The sequence below is a fragment of the Carassius carassius genome, chromosome 1 (genome assembly GCF_963082965.1).
Source record: "Carassius carassius chromosome 1, fCarCar2.1, whole genome shotgun sequence".
Taxonomy (NCBI): domain Eukaryota; kingdom Metazoa; phylum Chordata; class Actinopteri; order Cypriniformes; family Cyprinidae; genus Carassius; species Carassius carassius.
Genome location: NC_081755.1, coordinates 6,005,625 through 6,026,397, shown reverse-complemented (window position 1 = coordinate 6,026,397; position 20,773 = coordinate 6,005,625). Strand labels below are relative to the sequence as shown.

General features: G+C 47.5%; 1 protein-coding gene across 1 annotated transcript; it reads right to left on the bottom strand.

Moving 5' to 3' along the window:
* Window positions 1–1,217: 1,217 nt before the first annotated feature.
* Window positions 1,218–3,735, bottom strand: LOC132103990 (fibroin heavy chain-like; the record flags this gene model as incomplete). The annotated part of the gene is made up of 4 exons (XM_059509164.1): window positions 3,615–3,735; window positions 1,981–2,500; window positions 1,457–1,614; window positions 1,218–1,318 (listed from the first exon to the last, which is right to left on the bottom strand). Coding segments are annotated over exons 1-4 (873 nt in total), but the record flags the coding sequence as incomplete, so codon positions are not given.
* Between the last annotated feature and the right edge of the window lie 17,038 nt (window positions 3,736–20,773).

The window sequence follows — 20,773 nt, the reverse complement described above, 5'->3', positions numbered from 1 at the left end:
GGTTTAAGAATCAACGTCTCTTAGAAACATGCTGTCTTGAACATATTGCCTCAGCAGAATCACAAGAGCTTATGGAAGTGTTACTTGCGCCCTACAAACTGTTTTCAGCATTCATGAAATGTGTCTAGAGCATCAAATCAGCATAATACAATGATTTCAGACCGGAGTAATGGCTGCAGACTATTCAGCTTTGCCAAGAATAAATTTAATACACAAAAAAAAAAATCATGATTTTCTCATGTAATTATCCAGTACTCAGGGAGAGGAACTTACAGCACTGATGCCAGAGAGCATTTATGTGAGAAAACGGCCAAGTGATACCAAACACAAACTCTTCAAACCAAGCAATTATTTTTTTTATTTGAGGAGGTTGTAGTAGTGGTGGTAGAGACAGAAAATCTTTCTAAACTGAGCAAACAGGGAAAACATGCCATTTGAATAAAAGCACTGGAAAAGATCTCCAGAAAGTATTATGCAAAATTCCCAGGAACATCTCCCTGACCTCAACATTGACCTTGGCCACATCGCCGACAATTCCCTTGACCGCTTCCCTGTCCTGCACAGCTTCCCTGACCCTGTCCAGTGCCCTGACCAGCTCCGCTTCCCTGTCCAGCACCCTGTCCATAGCCGCTTCCCTGACCAGCTCCACTTCCCTGTCCATAGCTGCTTCCCTGTCCATAGCCGCTACCCTGTCCATAGCCGCTACCCTGTCCATAGCCGCTACCCTGTCCATAGCCGCTACCCTGTCCAGCTCCACTTCCCTGTCCATAGCCGCTGCCCTGTCCAGCACCCTGTCCAGCTCCGCTGCCCTGTCCATAGCCGCTGCCCTGTCCAGCTCCGCTGCCCTGTCCATAGCCGCTGCCCTGTCCAGCACCCTGTCCATAGCCGCTTCCCTGACCAGCTCCGCTTCCCTGACCAGCTCCGCTTCCCTGTCCAGCACCGCTTCCCTGTCCAGCACCGCTTCCCTGTCCAGCACCGTGTCCATAGCCGCTGCCCTGTCCTGCGCCCTGTCCATAGCCGCTGCCCTGACCAGCTCCGCTTCCCTGTCCATAGCCGCTGCCCTGTCCATAGCCTCTGCCCTGTCCAGCTCCGCTGCCCTGTCCTACGCCTTGACCAGCTCCGCTTCCCTGTCCCACGCCTTGACCAGCTCCGCTTCCCTGTCCCGAACCCTGACCAGCTCCGCTTCCCTGTCCCGAACCCTGACCAGCTCCGCTTCCCTGACCCGAGCCCTGACCAGCTCCGCTTCCCTGACCCGAGCCCTGACCTGCTCCGCTTCCCTGACCCTGTCCGGCTCCCTGACCAGCTCCACTTCCCTGTCCTGCTCCGCTTTCTTGACCCTGTCCTGCACCCTGACCGGCTCCGCTTCCCTGTCCAGCTCCGCTGCCCTGTCCAGCTCCGCTGCCCTGTCCATAGCCGCTGCCCTGACCAGCTCCGCTGCCCTGTCCTGCGCCTTGACCAGCTCCGCTGCCCTGTCCTGCGCCCTGACCGGCTCCGCTTCCCTGTCCTGAGCCCTGACCGGCTCCGCTTCCCTGACCCTGTCCATCTCCCTGACCAGCTCCGCTTCCCTGACCGGCTCCGCTTCCCTGACCCTGTCCGCCTCCCTGACCAGCTCCGCTTCCCTGACCCTGTCTGGCTCCGCTTCCTTGACCCTGTCCTGCACCCTGACCGGCTCCGCTTCCCTGTCCTGAGCCCTGACCAGCTCCGCTTCCCTGACCCTGTCTGGCTCCCTGACCGGATCCGCTTCCCTGTCCAGCTCCCTGACCGGCTCCGCTTCCCTGTCCTACACCCTGACCGGCTCCGCTTCCCTGTCCTGCACCACTTCCCTGATTAGCTCCGCTTCCCTGACCCTGTCCGGCTCCCTGACCAGCTCCGCTTCCCTGACCGGCTCCCTGACCGGCTCCGCTTCCCTGACCGGCTCCGCTTCCCTGACCCTGTCCGCCTCCCTGACCGGCTCCGCTTCCCTGACCTTGTCCTGCACACTGACCGGCTCCGCTTCCCTGTCCTGAGCCCTGACCAGCTCCGCTTCCCTGACCCTGACCGGCTCCCTGTCCAGCTCCCTGACCAGCGCCACTTCCCTGTCCTGCGCCACTTCCCTGTCCTGCGCCACTTCCCTGTCCTGCGCCACTTCCCTGTCCTGCGCCACTTCCCTGTCCGGTGCCCTGACCAGCTCCGCTTCCCTGTCCTGCGCCACTTCCCTGTCCGGCTCCCTGACCAGCTCCGCTTCCCTGTCCTGCGCCGCTTCCTTGACCCTGTCCTGCTCCGTTCCCCTGTCCAGCTCCGCTTCCTTGACCCTGTCCTGCACCCTGACCTGCTCCGTGTCCCTGACCAGCTCCGCTTCCCTGGCAACTTGCTTGACCTCTTCCCTGACCACGTGGTTCACTGCATGCAAAGCCACCGGTGGTTGGGCAACATTTCTGCATGGCAGGACACTGGCCATCATGGAAACAGCTTTTAGCACACAGTGGAATCATCTCCGGTATGGGACACTGACCCGGCTTCACTGCGTGAACAGATAGTCAGCTTTAGTTTGTGCATATAGACCAGGAATCCTCAAATCTGGACCTCGAGATCCGCATTACTGCAGAGTTAAGGTCCAACCCTAATCAAACACACTTGGGCATGCTAATCAGTGCCAATCAATGTCTTTGGGATCATTAGAAAAGTCACAGGCAGGCGACTTTGATAAGGGTTGGAGCTAACTTCTGCAGTGCATTGGACCTCCAGGGCAAGATTTGAGGAACCCTGATATAGACAGTATGCCACTTCGATATAAAACAAAACATTCAAAGCATGAATAACAAGTTTTATCTACAGAAAGAATTATATTCCAAGTCAGTGGTTCTCAATTCCAGTCCTGGGGGACCCCTCGCTTTGCACATTTTGCAGGTCTCCCTTATTTAACACACCTGATTGAGATCAACTTGTTGGTCCAGTTCATGGCTCTCTCTCCTGACAAGCTGATGTTCAGGAGTGTTAAATAAGGGGACATACAAAGTGTGCAAAGCAGGGGGTCTCCAGTACTGGAATTGAGGACCACCATTCAAAGTATTATTCTGCTTTATTTTGTAAAGCCATCCTGTCCTTAAAACCATCCTAAGGGATGAATTCAAACAGAATTTAGAGGAGAACAACAAAAGGCAAAGTCTCTTAGAACGTACATGGAATTCATTGAGTTACTACTCTGTGTGTGTGTGTGTGTGTGTGTGTGTGTTTTCAGCCGGAGCATCCATTATTAACTGAAACTCACTGAAAACAGGCAGCACGCAAACAGGCCCACAGTCAAATTGACAGCATTTGTGCCCTCCAGGGCAGTCTTCATCAGAGGAACATCCTCGATGGAACGGCACGACCGTCAGCCTCGCTGGACAGAAACCATCCACTATAGAGAATTCAAGTGGATCATTAGGAGAGGCCAGGGAGTGCGGTTTCAGCAATTTTAAATCTGGTGTTTCGGAATGGGTCTCAAACCGAAACACAAATTTTATACATACTTGTCTGCTTCAAATCAAAGGAGTTTGAAAACCTAATAATTCATAAACCATGTTAATTACTTCCAAAGACTGAGAGTCACTTATTTCTTCAGGGTGTGTAATAAAATCAACAGATCTTTTCACCTGTGGTTCGTCTTTGAATAGCGTGCGCTATGCTCAAGTATCCGAACAGACACGAAAAAACAGCAATCAACGAGAAATACACTCGAGCTGTCATCCTCCCAGCCTGTGATCTCTGCCTGTGAGCAAAGAGCAAACCGCACAAAACTAAGACGAACACGTGTTGCTGCAATATCAACCTCTGTAAAAATGGGATTGTAAAGATTCAAGAACAGGTCAATTCCAACCCCAATCAAACTCACCTGCCTGTAGCTTTCTAGTGATCTGAAATGCCTTGATTAGCTAGTTCAGGTGTGTTTGATTGGGGTTGGACCAGCTGAATGCTGCGTTCTAGCCATGTCACAAATTAAGCTAGCCTAATTACGAGAGGATGGTGCATTTCTATGGCAACACTATCAACTGCAAAATGAATATGCAGTGGTCAGGTGCTACAGCGATCATGCTGTGGTACCAGTAGGTGTGTTTGAATTCATGCAGCGCTGCGCAGACCGAAGCGGTGCGTGCCGTTTCCTCTAATTCTTCTTCTTTTCTTAAAATTACCCAGAACAAAATTTACAACAGTAGTGTACAAGAGTGTGCAAACCATTTATTCAGTAATCAACAACTGTATATTCGTAAAAGTTACAAGTCTTGTTTGCTTTATTATTAACATTGTTCTCCAAACTGGTGCAGTAGTCCTCAAGTCTCCTGAAGAAAATGGATGAAATTTGGCTTTGACCCTGACCTTGTAGGTGTAATTTTCCCCAAATAATAAAAAAAGATGTACAAGAAAAGTTATTACATTCATTTGAACACATACGTATCAAAATGATTTAACTTGAATGTAATTTGTTTTCCTTTTCATTACATTTTGCACATCCACCCCAAAAAAAAAATAAACAAAATTACAAAATACATGGATAATATAGACTCCTTTTCCATTGAGCAAACAAGTCGCAGGGATAATCGAGATCCAGATTAAATCTCTAACCCACTTTAGCCGCATGTACCATGAAATAAGATGTTTTGTTTACATTAATGCATTAACTAACAAGAATTAACAGTGAACAATACATTTATTACACAATTGGTTAATCTTTGTTAATGTCAATAAAAATAGGGTGATTCATTGTTCATGTTAGTTCACAGTACATGAACGTTTACAAAAACAACTTGTGATTTTAATAATGCATAAGTAAACGCTCAAATTAACATGAACCAAGATAAATCAATGCTGTGGAAATATTGTTCATTATTATTTGTTATTTATACATGTAATTAACTAATGTCAACTAATAAACCTCATTGAAGAATGACCGCAGATGAGGCATTAAGTGTATGGCACTACGACCAACTTAACGCTAACAGGTCTTCATCAGAGGAACATCCTCGATGGAACGGCACGACCGTCAGCCTCGCCGGACAGAAACCATCCACTAGAGAATTCAAGTGGATCATTAGGACATTAACACAAATTAACACGATATCGATAATCATTACTTTGAATATCACGTTTATCTCCCAAACCGGTATGTCGCAACAACCCTACCATGAAACATTTTAAATATAGCCTCTTTTACTTTGTTTAAACAGTATATTTTCACAAACACACCAAGCTTTACTTCAATTCTAAATTCACAATAAGCTTTTGACCTGTAACACATGTTATGCTATTCCTAGGTTTATTAGTACAACGGTTTAAGAATCAACGTCTCTTAGAAACATGCTGTCTTGAACATATTGCCTCAGCAGAATCACAAGAGCTTATGGAAGTGTTACTTGCGCCCTACAAACGGTTTTCAGCATTCATGAAATGTGTCTAGAGCATCAAATCAGCATAATACAATGATTTCAGACCGGAGTAATGGCTGCAGACTATTCAGCTTTGCCAAGAATAAATTTAATACACAAAAAAAAAAATTATGATTTTCTCAGGTAATTATCCAGTACTCAGGGAGAGGAACTTACAGCACTGATGCCAGAGAGCATTTATGTGAGAAAACGGCCAAGTGAAACCAAACACCAACTCTTCAAACCAAGCAATTATTTTTTATTTGAGGAGGTTGTAGTAGTGGTGGTAGAGACAGAAAATCTTTCTAAACCGAGCAAACAGGGAAAACATGCCATTTGAATAGAAGCACTGGAAAAGATCTCCAGAAAGTATTATGCAAAATTCCCAGAAACATCTCCCTGACCTCAACATTGACCATGGCCACATCGCCGACAATTCCCTTGACTGCTTCCCTGTCCTGCACAGCTTCCCTGACCCTGTCCAGCGCCCTGACCAGCTCCGCTTCCCTGTCCAGCACCCTGTCCATAGCCGCTTCCCTGTCCAGCACCCTGTCCATAGCCGCTACCCTGTCCAGCTCCGCTGCCCTGTCCATAGCCGCTGCCCTGTCCAGCACCCTGTCCATAGCCGCTTCCCTGACCAGCTCCGCTTCCCTGACCAGCTCCGCTTCCCTGTCCAGCTCCGCTTCCCTGACCAGCTCCGCTTCCCTGTCCAGCTCCGCTTCCCTGTCCAGCACCGTGTCCATAGCCGCTTCCCTGTCCAGCTCCGCTGCCCTGTCCATAGCCGCTGCCCTGTCCTGCGCCCTGTCCAGCTCCGCTTCCCTGTCCATAGCCGCTGCCCTGTCCTGCACCCTGTCCATAGCCGCTGCCCTGTCCATAGCCGCTGCCCTGACCAGCTCCGCTTCCCTGTCCATAGCCGCTGCCCTGTCCAGCTCCGCTGCCCTGTCCATAGCCGCTGCCCTGTCCAGCTCCGCTGCCCTGTCCAGCTCCGCTGCCCTGTCCATAGCCGCTGCCCTGTCCATAGCCGCTGCCCTGTCCTACACCTTGACCAGCTCCGCTTCCCTGACCCGAGCCCTGACCAGCTCCGCTTCCCTGACCCGAGCCCTGACCAGCTCCGCTTCCCTGACCCGAGCCCTGACCTGCTCCGCTTCCCTGACCCTGTCCGGCGCCGCTGCCCTGTCCGGCGCCGCTGCCCTGTCCATAGCCGCTGCCCTGTCCATAGCCGCTGCCCTGTCCATAGCCGCTGCCCTGTCCTACGCCTTGACCAGCTCCGCTTCCCTGTCCTGAACCCTGACCAGCTCCGCTTCCCTGACCCGAGCCCTGACCAGCTCCACTTCCCTGTCCTGCTCCGCTTCCTTGACCCTGTCCTACACCCTGACCGGCTCCGCTTCCCTGTCCTGAGCCCTGACCGGCTCCGCTTCCCTGTCCATCTCCCTGACCAGCTCCGCTTCCCTGACCGGCTCCCTGACCAGCTCCGCTTCCCTGACCCTGACCGGCTCCCTGACCAGCTCCGCTTCCCTGACCCTGTCCGGCTCCCTGACCAGCTCCGCTTCCCTGACCCTGTCCGCCTCCCTGACCAGCTCCGCTTCCCTGACCCTGTCCGCCTCCCTGACCAGCTCCGCTTCCCTGACCCTGTGCGGCTCCGCTTCCTTGACCCTGTCCTGCACCCTGACCGGCTCCGCTTCCCTGACCAGCTCCGCTTCCCTGACCAGCTCCGCTTCCCTGACCCTGTCCGCCTCCCTGACCAGCTCCGCTTCCCTGACCCTGTGCGGCTCCGCTTCCTTGACCCTGTCCTGCACCCTGACCGGCTCCGCTTCCCTGACCAGCTCCGCTTCCCTGACCAGCTCCCTGACCAGCTCCGCTTCCCTGACCCTGTCCGGCGCCGCTTCCTTGACCCTGTCCTGCACCCTGACCGGCTCCACTTCCCTGTCCTGCGCCACTTCCCTGTCCGGCTCCCTGACCAGCTCCGCTTTCCTGTCCTGCGCCGCTTCCTTGACCCTGTCCTGCACCCTGACCTGCTCCGTTTCCCTGTCCAGCTCCGCTTCCCTGTCCTGCTCCGCTTCCTTGACCCTGTCCTGCTCCCTGACCAGCTCCGCTTCCCTGTCCGGCGCCCTGACCAGCTCCGCTTCCCTGTCCTGCTCCGCTTCCCTGTCCGGTGCCGCTTCCCTGACCTGCGCCCTGACCAGCTCCGCTTCCCTGTTCTGCACCGCTTCCCTGTCCTGCACCACTTCCCTGTCCTGCACCACTTCCCTGTCCTGCACCACTTCCCTGTCCTGCACCACTTCCCTGTCCGGCGCCCTGACCAGCTCCGCTTCCCTGGCAACTTGCTTGACCTCTTCCCTGACCACGTGGTTCACTGCATGCAAAGCCACCGGTGGTTGGGCAACATTTCTGCATGGCAGGACACTGGCCATCATGGAAACAGCTTTTAGCACACAGTGGAATCATCTCCGGTATGGGACACTGACCCGGCTTCACTGCGTGAACAGATAGTCAGCTTTAGTTTGTGCATATAGACCAGGAATCCTCAAATCTGGACCTCGAGATCCGCATTACTGCGGAGTTAAGGTCCAACCCTAATCAAACACACTTGGGCATGCTAATCAGTGCCAATCAATGTCTTTGGGATCATTAGAAAAGTCACAGGCAGGCGACTTTGATAAGGGTTGGAGCTAACTTCTGCAGTGCATTGGACCTCCAGGGCAAGATTTGAGGAACCCTGATATAGACAGTATGCCACTTCGATATAAAACAAAACATTCAAAGCATGAATAACAAGTTTTATCTACAGAAAGAATTATATTCCAAGTCAGTGGTTCTCAATTCCAGTCCTGGGGGACCCCTCGCTTTGCACATTTTGCAGGTCTCCCTTATTTAACACACCTGATTGAGATCAACTTGTTGGTCCAGTTCATGGCTCTCTCTCCTGACAAGCTGATGTTCAGGAGTGTTAAATAAGGGGACATACAAAGTGTGCAAAGCAGGGGGTCTCCAGTACTGGAATTGAGGACCACCATTCAAAGTATTATTCTGCTTTATTTTGTAAAGCCATCCTGTCCTTAAAACCATCCTAAGGGATGAATTCAAACAGAATTTAGAGGAGAACAACAAAAGGCAAAGTCTCTTAGAACGTACATGGAATTCATTGAGTTACTACTCTGTGTGTGTGTGTGTGTGTGTTTTCAGCCGGAGCATCCATTATTAACTGAAACTCACTGAAAACAGGCAGCACGCAAACAGGCCCACAGTCAAATTGACAGCATTTGTGCCCTCCAGGGCAGTCTTCATCAGAGGAACATCCTCGATGGAACGGCACGACCGTCAGCCTCGCTGGACAGAAACCATCCACTATAGAGAATTCAAGTGGATCATTAGGAGAGGCCAGGGAGTGCGGTTTCAGCAATTTTAAATCTGGTGTTTCGGAATGGGTCTCAAACCGAAACACAAATTTTATACATACTTGTCTGCTTCAAATCAAAGGAGTTTGAAAACCTAATAATTAATAAACCATGTTAATTACTTCCAAAGATTGAGAGTCACTTATTTCTTCAGGGTGTGTAATGAAATCAACAGATCTTTTCACCTGTGGTTCGTCTTTGAATAGCGTGCGCTATGCTCAAGTATCCGAACAGACACGAAAAAACAGCAATCAACGAGAAATACACTCGAGCTGTCATCCTCCCAGCCTGTGATCTCTGCCTGTGAGCAAAGAGCAAACCGCACAAAACTAAGACGAACACGTGTTGCTGCAATATCAACCTCTGTAAAAATGGGATTTTAAAGATTCAATAACAGGTCAATTCCAACCCCAATCAAACTCACCTGCCTGTAGCTTTCTAGTGATCTGAAATGCCTTGATTAGCTAGTTCAGGTGTGTTTGATTGGGGTTGGACCAGCTGAATGCTGCGTTCTAGCCATGTCACAAATTAAGCTAGCCTAATTTCGAGAGGATGGTGCATTTCTAATGCAACACTATCAACTGCAAAATGAATATGCAGTGGTCAGGTGCTACAGCGATCATGCTGTGGTACCAGTAGGTGTGTTTGAATTCATGCAGCGCTGCGCAGACCGAAGCGGTGCATGCCGTTTCCTCTAATTCTTCTTCTTTTCTTAAAATTACCCAGAACAAAATTTACAACAGTAATGTACAAGAGTGTGCAAACCATTTATTCAGTAATCAACAGCTGTATATTCTTAAAAGTTACAAGTCTTGTTTGCTTTATTATTAACATTGTTCTCCAAACTGGTGCAGTAGTCCTCAAGTCTCCTGAAGAAAATGGATGAAATTTGGCTTTGACCCTGACCTTGTAGGTGTAATTTTCCCCAAATAATAAAAAAAGATGTACAAGAAAAGTTATTACATTCATTTGAACACATACGTATCAAAATGATTTAACTTGAATGTAATATGTTTTCCTTTTCATTACATTTTGCACATCCACCCCAAAAACATAAAAAAAATAAACAAAACTACAAAATACATGGATAATATAGACTCCTTTTCCATTGAGCAAACAAGTCGCAGGGATAACCGAGATCCAGATTAAATCTCTAACCCACTTTAGCCGCATGTACCATGAAATAAGAGGTTTTGTTTACATTAATGCATTAACTAACAAGAATTAACAGTGAACAATACATTTATTACACAATTGGTTAATCTTTGTTAATGTCAATAAAAATAGGGTGGTTCATTGTTCATGTTAGTTCACAGTACATGAACGTTTACAAAAACAACTTGTGATTTTAATAATGCATAAGTAAACGCTCAAATTAACATGAACCAAGATAAATCAATGCTGTGGAATATTGTTCATTATTATTTGTTATTTATACATGTAATTAACTAATGTCAACTAATGAACCTCATTGAAGAATGACCGCAGATGAGGCATTAAGTGTATGGCACTACGACCAACTTAACGCTAACAGGCCCACAGTCAAATTGACAGCATTTGTGCCCTCCAGGGCAGTCTTCATCAGAGGAACATCTTTGATGGAACGGCATGACCGTCAGCCTCGCCGGACAGAAACCATCCACTAGAGAATTCAAGTGGATCATTAGGACATTAACACAAATTAACACGATATCGATAATCATTACTTTGAATATCACGTTTATCTCCCAAACCGGTATGTCGCAACAACCCTACCATGAAACATTTTAAATATAGCCTCTTTTACTTTGTTTAAACAGTATATTTTCACAAACACACCAAGCTTTACTTCAATTCTAAATTCACAATAAGCTTTTGACCTGTAAGAGCCGTATTTCATATTTCAAAATGTATATTTTCATATTTTTATTATGTAAATTTGATCCAGTTATTATTTATGTTAATTAGTTATTTCCTGTTGAATATACTTCTTTACATTATAGTTGTTCTTACTGCGCATGTTCGGTAACTTCCATTTTGTATCACATGTAAGAAAAGTTTGAAGCTCATGCAATAAGTGCAGATGGTCGTGGGAGAACACAAAACTTTTGACCGTTTATCATAGCATAATTGCCTTATGAGTATAGTATCTCTACAAACAAGTTGTTGAGAAGACATCGCTGCACTTGGATTATGCTGTATGTAAGAACGTGATTCTTTGTTGATTTGGAAGAATAAACAGTGATAAACGAACTATGGATTTCAAGTGTGAATCAAGGCAAGAAGATACGCGTCAAAACTTGTGGAATAAATACCACATTCACATGTCCCTTACATGTAAGTCAAAAGCTTTACCCGTTATTTAAGTGTGTTTACAAGTGCGCACCTGAATGCACGTTAATGGAAGACCGTGCTTAAGACGTCAGAAGGACTCGCTTCGCTTGTTGTGGCCAAATAGTGCTGTGCAGGACATTGGATTTATGAATGAATGAAGATCGATCATATTACCGCTTGCAATAAGTGTTAGTTGTGTAACTTTGATTGTAAGTAAAATTGCACGTCTTGAAGTGTTACAAATGGCGGACAAAAAAGACGACGACGACGATGTTGTTGAGCGGTCTGAACGCAAGAGGGCGCTAACGGACAAGGGTTTGGAAGAGAAGCTTCACAACCAGATAAACGCCAGACGAGGCAAGTTGAGACAATTAACTGCAAAATCAAATGAGATTGAATTGCTTATGGAAAACATTTCCAACTTGAATGATGTTGAAAACAAGCAGTTTAAACTCTACAAACGGATGTTTGAAGAATTTATTGAAAGTAATGCAACAGTGCTGCTGTATTTGAAAGATGAAGAGCATGATGCTGATCAGGATTTCTGGTTTCAGCCTAAATTGTCATGCTGCAAAAAGTTCATGGAAAAAGTGAAGTCATGGATTGAGGAAACTAAACAGTGCATTAAGATGTCTCAAATCTGTGATAATGAAGTCTCACCAATGGACAGTGTGTCAATGGTGTCATCCAGGACGGTCACGTCTAATAAGTCAGGAAGTGGAACAGCATCTGTTTCCAAAAAATCATCCATATCTACAGCATCATCAGCTCGTCTAAAGGAACAAGCTAACAGAGCAGCTTTGTTGGCTAAAGCAGCCGCTCTAAAAGAAAGACAGGAGTTGGAAATGAAAGAAGCAAAGTTAAAGGCTGAAATGGAAAAGTTGGAAATAGAAACGGCTCTTGCAATGTCTGATGCTAAAATTAAAGTGTATAAAGATTGTGAAGAACAACTACAGTATGCAGATCAAAATGTGGCCATCCAAGCAGCCAATGTAGTCATTCCAAAACAGGATCATTATGAATATGATGAATACAGTGTAAGATCAAGGCATGGTAAAATGCTATCACGTCCTGAAGCAGTTCATTCAAGTATACCTGCAAGTGTCAGACCTAAGAAAACAAACACTGCAAAGGAATGGTCAACACCAGTCAATGAAACATTGTGCGGTAACACTGATACATCAGAATTTCAAAGAGTGATGCAACGCCAGACAGACATCACAGCAATGCTTGTGAAGAACCAACAAATGTCTTGTTTACCTCAACGTGAGGTTACTTTGTTTCATGGAGATCCACTTGAGTTCAGATCTTTTATGAAGGCGTTTGAACATGCTGTTGACTGCAGAGTTGACAGTAGTGCTGACAAGTTGTACTTTCTGGAGCAGTACACTAGAGGTGAGCCCAGAGACATTGTCAAAAGCTGCCAGCACATGCCAAATGATCGTGGTTATGCAGAAGCAATGAGACTTTTGTATGAGAAGTTTGGAAATGAGTTGAAAATTGCGACAACCTTAATGCAAAAGGCATTCAAATGGCCTGAAATAAAGTCAGAGGATGGAAAATCTTTAAGTGCATTTTCATTGTTCCTGGTTACTTGTCGCAATGTAATGGAGGACATTGAATACATGGATGAGTTGGATAATCCTACTAACATGAGGATTATTATCTCAAAATTGCCATACAAGTTGCGTGAAAGATGGAGAGCCCATGCTTACGAGTATGAGGAGCACAATAGAAGAAGAGCCAAGTTCATTCAGTTGGTTGAGTTTGTTGATCGCCAAGCAAAGGTAATATCAAACCCACTTTTTGGAGATCTGGATGCTTTGGCAGGTGATAAAAAACACACCAACAAGTCTTTTCAAGGAGCTAAGCTGAAAAGAGAAGGAAAAGGAAGTAGTAGTTTTGCAACTGACTTCAAACAGGTTGGCGAAACTCAAAAAGACTTGACAATGATGAAAAGCAACAGTGCGCCAGTTATCAGTGCTTTCACTAAACCTTGCGCATTCTGTGAGAAAAGCCATACATTGGAGCAATGTTATCAGTTTGGTGCTAAGCCATATAAAGACAAATTTGACTTTTTAAGAAAGAATGGATTTTGCTTTGGATGCTTAGTCAAAGGACACTTAAGCAAAGATTGTAACAGAAGAAGCACATGTCAGCTGTGCTCAAAGAGACATCCTAGTATGTTACACTTAACCACACAAGACAAGATTCCTGAGAAGGAAATTGTAAAAGTTGATAAAACTGAAGTTACCACTTTACCCACCACAATGAGTCACGAGACAAGTGCCTGCACTGGGGCCGGAGACGACTGTGTTCTTGCAATAGTACCTGTCAAGATAAAGTCAAAAAAAAGTGACAAGTGCGTGGAAGTGTATGCCTTTGTGGACCCAGGCAGCTCTGCTACCTTTTGCACTGAGGCACTAGCAAGACAGTTGAATGTCCAAGGCAGGAAAATTGACATGATGCTAAGCACCATGAACTCAAGCAAACGAGTGGAAAGTTACATGCTCACTGACTTGGAAGTGAGTGGATTGGAAGAGAACAACTTCGTTGAACTTTCCAAAGTGTTTACACAAAAGAGCATACCAGTTTCAATGGAGAACGTTCCACAGCAACAGGAAGTTGACAAATGGCCGTACCTCAGTGAAGTGAAGTTACCTCACATTGATGCTGGAGTGGAGATCCTCATAGGGAACAAGGAGTTCAAGCTTCTGGAACCATGGAGAGTAATAAATAGTAAGCACAATGGGCCATATGCAGTAAAGACTGCCCTTGGATGGATTTTGAATGGACCTCTTAGAGAACCTGAAGACAGCATGCATGGCTGTGCACAAACAAGCGTTACAGTCAACAGAATTTCCCTGGAGAGTGTGGAACAAATGCTGATACAACAGTACAATCATGATTTTCCCGAAAGAAATTGTGATGACAAAGCCGAATTATCACAGATAGATCACCAGTTTTTGGAGTCTGTATCTAATTCAGTGCAATTTTCTAATGGTCACTATTACATTGACCTTCCAATCAAGAAAACGATTGTCCAAATGCCTAACAATCGAAGTGCAGCTGTCCAGCGAGTGTTAAATATCAAAAGGAAATTAAAAAAAAATCACTCCTTTCATGAAGAGTACAAAAACTTCATGAATGGCATGCTGAGCAAAGGTTACGCAGTCAAGGTGCCTTCATCACACTTACGTCGTCAAGATGGTCAAGTCTGGTATATACCTCACCATGGGGTGTACCATCCTCAGAAGAAGAAGCTGAGGGTGGTGTTTGACTGTGCTGCAAGTTTTCAGGGAGTGTCTTTAAATAGTGAGCTATTACAGGGTCCAGACATGACAAATTCACTCATTGGAGTGCTCACCCGCTTCAGACAAGAGTCAGTTGCCATGACGGCAGATGTCGAATCTATGTATTACCAGGTGAGAGTTCCTGAAAAAGACAGTGACCTGCTCCGCTTCTTATGGTGGCCAGATGGAGATGTAGATCAAACCTTGGAAGAGTACAAGATGGTTGTCCATCTCTTTGGAGCAAAATCATCTCCAAGTGTAGCTAATTTCGCTCTTAGGAAGACAGCAGAAGAAAATCGCAGCAAATCATCTGTTGAAGCAGTTCACACAGTTCTTAAGAACTTTTATGTAGACGACTGCTTAAAGTCTGTTTCAAGTCATGTTGAAGCAATTGCCTTGTACAATGATCTCACAAAACTTTGTGCGAGCGGAGGATTTCATCTTACAAAATGGGCAAGCAACAGTCGTGCATTATTAGCCTCTGTTCCTGAAGGTGAGAGAGTTGAAGATGCAAGAGAATTGGATTTGAGCCGGGATGCACTTCCTGCTGAGAGAGCATTAGGAGTGTTATGGTGTGTCAATTCAGATGTGTTCAAATTCAAAATCAGTGTGAAAGAAAGACCTGTAACAAGAAGAGGAATCCTGTCAGTCACAAGCTCCATCTATGACCCATTGGGCTTTCTTGCACCTGTCATATTGCCATCAAAGATTCTAATGCAGCAGTTGTGCAAAGAAAAGCTTGCATGGGACGACAACATTCCAGAACAGTGTGCAGAAAAGTGGATTGCCTGGTTACAAGGGCTAAATCAATTGACTGACTTCAGTGTGCCAAGATGCATTAAACCTGTTGACTTTGGAGTTTCAACTTCCGCACAACTACATCACTTCTCAGATGCTAGCGAAGTGGGATATGGAGTTGTGTCATACCTCAGACTGTTAAACACTGATGGACTCGCACATTGTGCCTTCATGATGGGGAAGTCACGTGTGGCGCCGTTGAAGCAGACCACCATTCCACGTATGGAGTTGACTGCTGCAGTTGTTGCTGTTAACACAGACAAAATGCTGAAAGATGAACTGGAACTGGAATTGCTTGAATCTGTATTTTGGACTGATAGTACCACTGTTTTGAGATATATTGACAATGAAGGTCTGCGTTTCAAAACGTTTGTGGCCAACAGGATTGCCGTTATAAGGGAGTCGACCAGACCACAACAGTGGAGGTACGTCAACACCTCAATGAACCCAGCTGATTGTGCATCCAGAGGACTTACTTGTGAAAAGTTCATGAAAAACATGAGTTGGATCCACTGTCCTTCTTTTCTCAAAGAACCAGAGAATAAGTGGCCTGAAACAAATCATGACTTATCAACAAAAATGGATGACAGTGAGGTTAAACACTTAGCTTCAGTGAACCTTGTGTGTGCAGTGGATGGCACAGATGCTGTGAACAATTTGATCAATTATTACTCTGATTGGTACAAATTAAAGAGAGATGTGGCATGGATCCTTCGTTTTAAGGAGATAATTATACAGCGCAGCAAAACAGCCAAAGACAAAGAAGTTCAGAGTTGTGAGACAAAACCCACAGCAGAAAACTGCAAAGCTCTAACAATGCAAGACTTAACAAGGGCTGAAAATGAAATCATCAAATTCAGTCAAAGTCAAGGATTCAAAGAAGAAATTTCTTCATTGCAAAAAGGTAATCCATCTGTTAAAAAGAACAGTTGCCTTTCTAAACTGGATCCAGTACTTCAGGATGGATTGCTGAGAGTTGGCGGTCGTCTTGGTAAATCTGCAATGCCTGAGCATGTGAAGCATCCTATCATTATACCCAAATATTCACATGTCACAACTTTAATCTTAAGAGACATTCATGAGAGAATTGGACATTGTGGAAGGAACTATATGCTTTCAAAGTTGCGACAAAAATTCTGGCTTCCTTCTGCAAACTCCATTGTCAGGAAGTTTCTCTCCATATGTGTGACATGTAGAAAGATTAGAGCAAAGGCTGTAGAGCAGAAGATGTCAGAGCTGCCACATGACAGAATAATGCCAGATCAACCACCCTTCACCAATGTTGGAGTAGACTACTTTGGACCGTTTGAAGTCAGACAAGGTAGAAGTAATGTTAAAAGATATGGCGTATTGTTTACCTGCCTAACAACAAGAGCTGTGCATATTGAAGTTGCACATACGCTGGACACAGACTCGTGTTTAAATGCTATCCGACGTTTTGTGTGCAGGAGAGGGCAGGTGTCAATCATGAGAAGTGACAACGGTACTAATTTCATTGGTGCTGAGACTGAACTGCGTAAGGCCATTCAACAATGGAACCAATCAAAAATCGAAAGCACTCTCATGCAGAAAGGAATACAATGGATATTCAACCCACCTTCTGGATCTCATTTCGGTGGAGTATGGGAAAGACAGATAAGGTCTGTTAGAAAAATCCTGAGATCTGTGCTGAAAGAACAAACACTTAATGATGAGAGCTTGCATACATTCCTGTGTGAAGTGGAAGCAATAATAAATGACAGACCACTTACCATTACAACCGATGATCCAACAGATCTTGAACCCTTGACACCTAATCACCTGCTATTAATGAAAAGGAAACCAGCCTTACCGCCTGGACTTTTCCAAGAACAAGATGTATATGCACGGCGCAAGTGGAAGCAAATTCAGTATCTTGCTGACCTATTCTGGAAGCGATGGGTGTGTGAATATTTGCCCTTACTCCAAGAGCGTCAAAAATGGAATCAGGTAAAGAAAAATCTGGCAATTGGCGATGTCGTCCTGATAATAGATGACTCTTCACCAAGAAATTCATGGGTCTTTGGTAGAATCATGAAAGTATTTCCAGATAACAAAGGACTGGTAAGACGTGTGTTGGTTAAAACTAAGACCAATACATTGGAAAGGCCTGTTGATAAGTTGTGCCTTATCTGTGAAATGGACTGTTAAATACTCTTCAATATCAAGGACTGTTTCTATGCCACACAAAGAAATGGACAGTTCAAAATTGATAATGGGCACTTAAAGTTTCTAAAGTGATGTACAATGTAAATATTACTTCAGTTTAGGTAATTGTCAGTCTTCCTGCCTGTCAATTAGGGGCCGGAAATGTAAGAGCCGTATTTCATATTTCAAAATGTATATTTTCATATTTTTATTATGTAAATTTGATACAGTTATTATTTATGTTAATTAGTTATTTCCTGTTGAATATACTTCTTTACATTATAGTTGTTCTTACTGCGCATGTTCGGTAACTTCCATTTTGTATCACATGTAAGAAAAGTTTGAAGCTCATGCAATAAGTGCAGATGGTCGTGGGAGAACACAAAACTTTTGACCGTTTATCATAGCATAATTGCCTTATGAGTATAGTATCTCTACAAACAAGTTGTTGAAAAGACATCGCTGCACTTGGATTATGCTGTATGTAAGAACGTGATTCTTTGTTGATTTGGAAGAATAAACAGTGATAAACGAACTATGGATTTCAAGTGTGAATCAAGGCAAGAAGATACGCGTCAAAACTTGTGGAATAAATACCACATTCACATGTCCCTTACATGACCTGTAACACATGTTATGCTATTCCTAGGTTTATTAGTACAACGGTTTAAGAATCAACGTCTCTTAGAAACATGCTGTCTTGAACATATTGCCTCAGCAGAATCACAAGAGCTTATGGAAGTGTTACTTGCGCCCTACAAACGGTTTTCAGCATTCATGAAATGTGTCTAGAGCATCAAATCAGCATAATACAATGATTTCAGACCGGAGTAATGGCTGCAGACTATTCAGCTTTGCCAAGAATAAATTTAATACACAAAAAAAAAATCATTATTTTCTCAGGTAATTATCCAGTACTCAGGGAGAGGAACTTACAGCACTGATGCCAGAGAGCATTTATGTGAGAAAACGGCCAAGTGATACCAAACACCAACTCTTGAAACCAAGCAATTATTTTTTTATTTGAGGAGGTTGTAGTAGTGGTGGTAGAGACAGAAAATCTTTCTAAACTGAGCAAACAGGGAAAACATGCCATTTGAATAAAAGCACTGGAAAAGATCTCCAGAAAGTATTATGCAAAATTCCCAGAAACATCTCCCTGACCTCAACATTGACCATGGCCACATCGCCGACAATTCCCTTGACCGCTTCCCTGTCCTGCACAGCTTCCCTGACCCTGTCCAGCGCCCTGACCAGCTCGGCTTCCCTGTCCAGCACCCAGTCCATAGCCGCTTCCCTGACCAGCTCCACTTCCCTGTCCATAGCCGCTACCCTGTCCATAGCCGCTACCCTGTCCAGCACCCTGTCCATAGCCGCTACCCTGTCCAGCACCCTGTCCATAGCCGCTACCCTGTCCAGCTCCGCTTCCCTGTCCATAGCCGCTGCCCTGTCCAGCACCCTGTCCAGCTCCGCTGCCCTGTCCATAGCCGCTGCCCTGTCCAGCACCCTGTCCATAGCCGCTTCCCTGACCAGCTCCGCTTCCCTGACCAGCTCCGCTTCCCTGTCCATAGCCGCTTCCCTGTCCAGCGCCGCTGCCCTGTCCAGCGCCGCTGCCCTGTCCATAGCCGCTGCCCTGTCCTGCGCCCTGTCCATAGCCGCTGCCCTGACCAGCTCCGCTTCCCTGTCCATAGCCGTTACCCTGTCCAGCTCCGCTTCCCTGTCCATAGCCGCTACCCTGTCCAGCTCCGCTTCCCTGTCCATAGCCGCTACCCTGTCCAGCTCCGCTTCCCTGTCCATAGCCGCTACCCTGTCCAGCTCCGCTTCCCTGTCCATAGCCGCTGCCCTGTCCTACACCCTGTCCATAGCCGCTGCCCTGACCAGCTCCGCTTCCCTGTCCATAGCCGCTGCCCTGTCCAGCTCCACTGCCCTGTCCATAGCCGCTGCCCTGTCCAGCTCCGCTGCCCTGTCCAGCTCCGCTGCCCTGTCCATAGCCGCTGCCCTGTCCATAGCCGCTGCCCTGACCAGCTCCGCTGCCCTGTCCATAGCCGCTGCCCTGTCCATAGCCGCTGCCCTGTCCATAGCCGCTGCCCTGTCCATAGCCACTGCCCTGTCCATAGCCGCTGCCCTGTCCTACACCTTGACCAGCTCCGCTTCCCTGTCCCGAACCCTGACCAGCTCCGCTTCCCTGACCCGAACCCTGACCAGCTCCGCTTCCCTGACCCGAGCCCTGACCAGCTCCGCTTCCCTGACCCGAGCCCTGACCTGCTCCGCTTCCCTGACCCGAGCCCTGACCTGCTCCGCTTCCCTGACCCGAGCCCTGACCTGCTCCGCTTCCCTGACCCGAGCCCTGACCGGCGCCGCTTCCCTGTCCATAGCCGCTGCCCTGTCCATAGCCGCTGCCCTGTCCATAGCCGCTGCCCTGTCCTACGCCTTGACCAGCTCCGCTTCCCTGTCCTGAACCCTGACCAGCTCCGCTTCCCTGACCCGAGCCCTGACCAGCTCCACTTCCCTGTCCCGAACCCTGACCAGCTCCGCTTCCCTGACCCGAGCCCTGACCAGCTCCGCTTCCCTGACCCGAGCCCTGACCAGCTCCACTTCCCTGTCCTGAGCCCTGACCAGCTCCGCTTCCCTGACCCTGTCCGGCTCCCTGACCAGCTCCACTTCCCTGTCCTGCTCCGCTTCCTTGACCCTGTCCTACACCCTGACCGGCTCCGCTTCCCTGACCCTGTCCTACACCCTGACCGGCTCCGCTTCCCTGTCCTGAGCCCTGACCGGCTCCGCTTCCCTGACCGGCTCCCTGACCAGCTCCGCTTCCCTGACCCTGACCGGCTCCCTGACCAGCTCCGCTTCCCTGACCCTGTCCGCCTCCCTGACCAGCTCCGCTTCCCTGACCCTGTCCGCCTCCCTGACCAGCTCCGCTTCCCTGACCCTGTCCGCCTCCCTGACCAGCTCCGCTTCCCTGACCCTGTCCGCCTCCCTGACCAGCTCCGCTTCCCTGACCCTGTCCGGCTCCGCTTCCTTGACCCTGTCCTGCACCCTGACCGGCTCCGCTTCCCTGTCCTGAGCCCTGACCAGCTCCGCTTCCCTGACCATGTCCGGCTCCCTGACCAGCTCCGCTTCCCTGACCAGCTCCCTGACCAGCTCCGCTTCCCTGTCCAGCTCCCTGACCAGCTCCGCTTCCCTGTCCAGCTCCCTGACCAGCTCCGCTTCCCTGTCCAGCTCCCTGACCAGCTCCGCTTCCCTGTCCGGCGCCGCTTCCTTGACCCTGTCCTGCACCCTGACCGGCTCCACTTCCCTGTCCTGCGCCACTTCCCTGTCCAGCTCCCTGACCAGCTCCGCTTTCCTGTCCTGCGCCGCTTCCTTGACCCTGTCCTGCACCCTGACCAGCTCCACTTCCCTGTCCGGCGCCCTGACCAGCTCCGCTTCC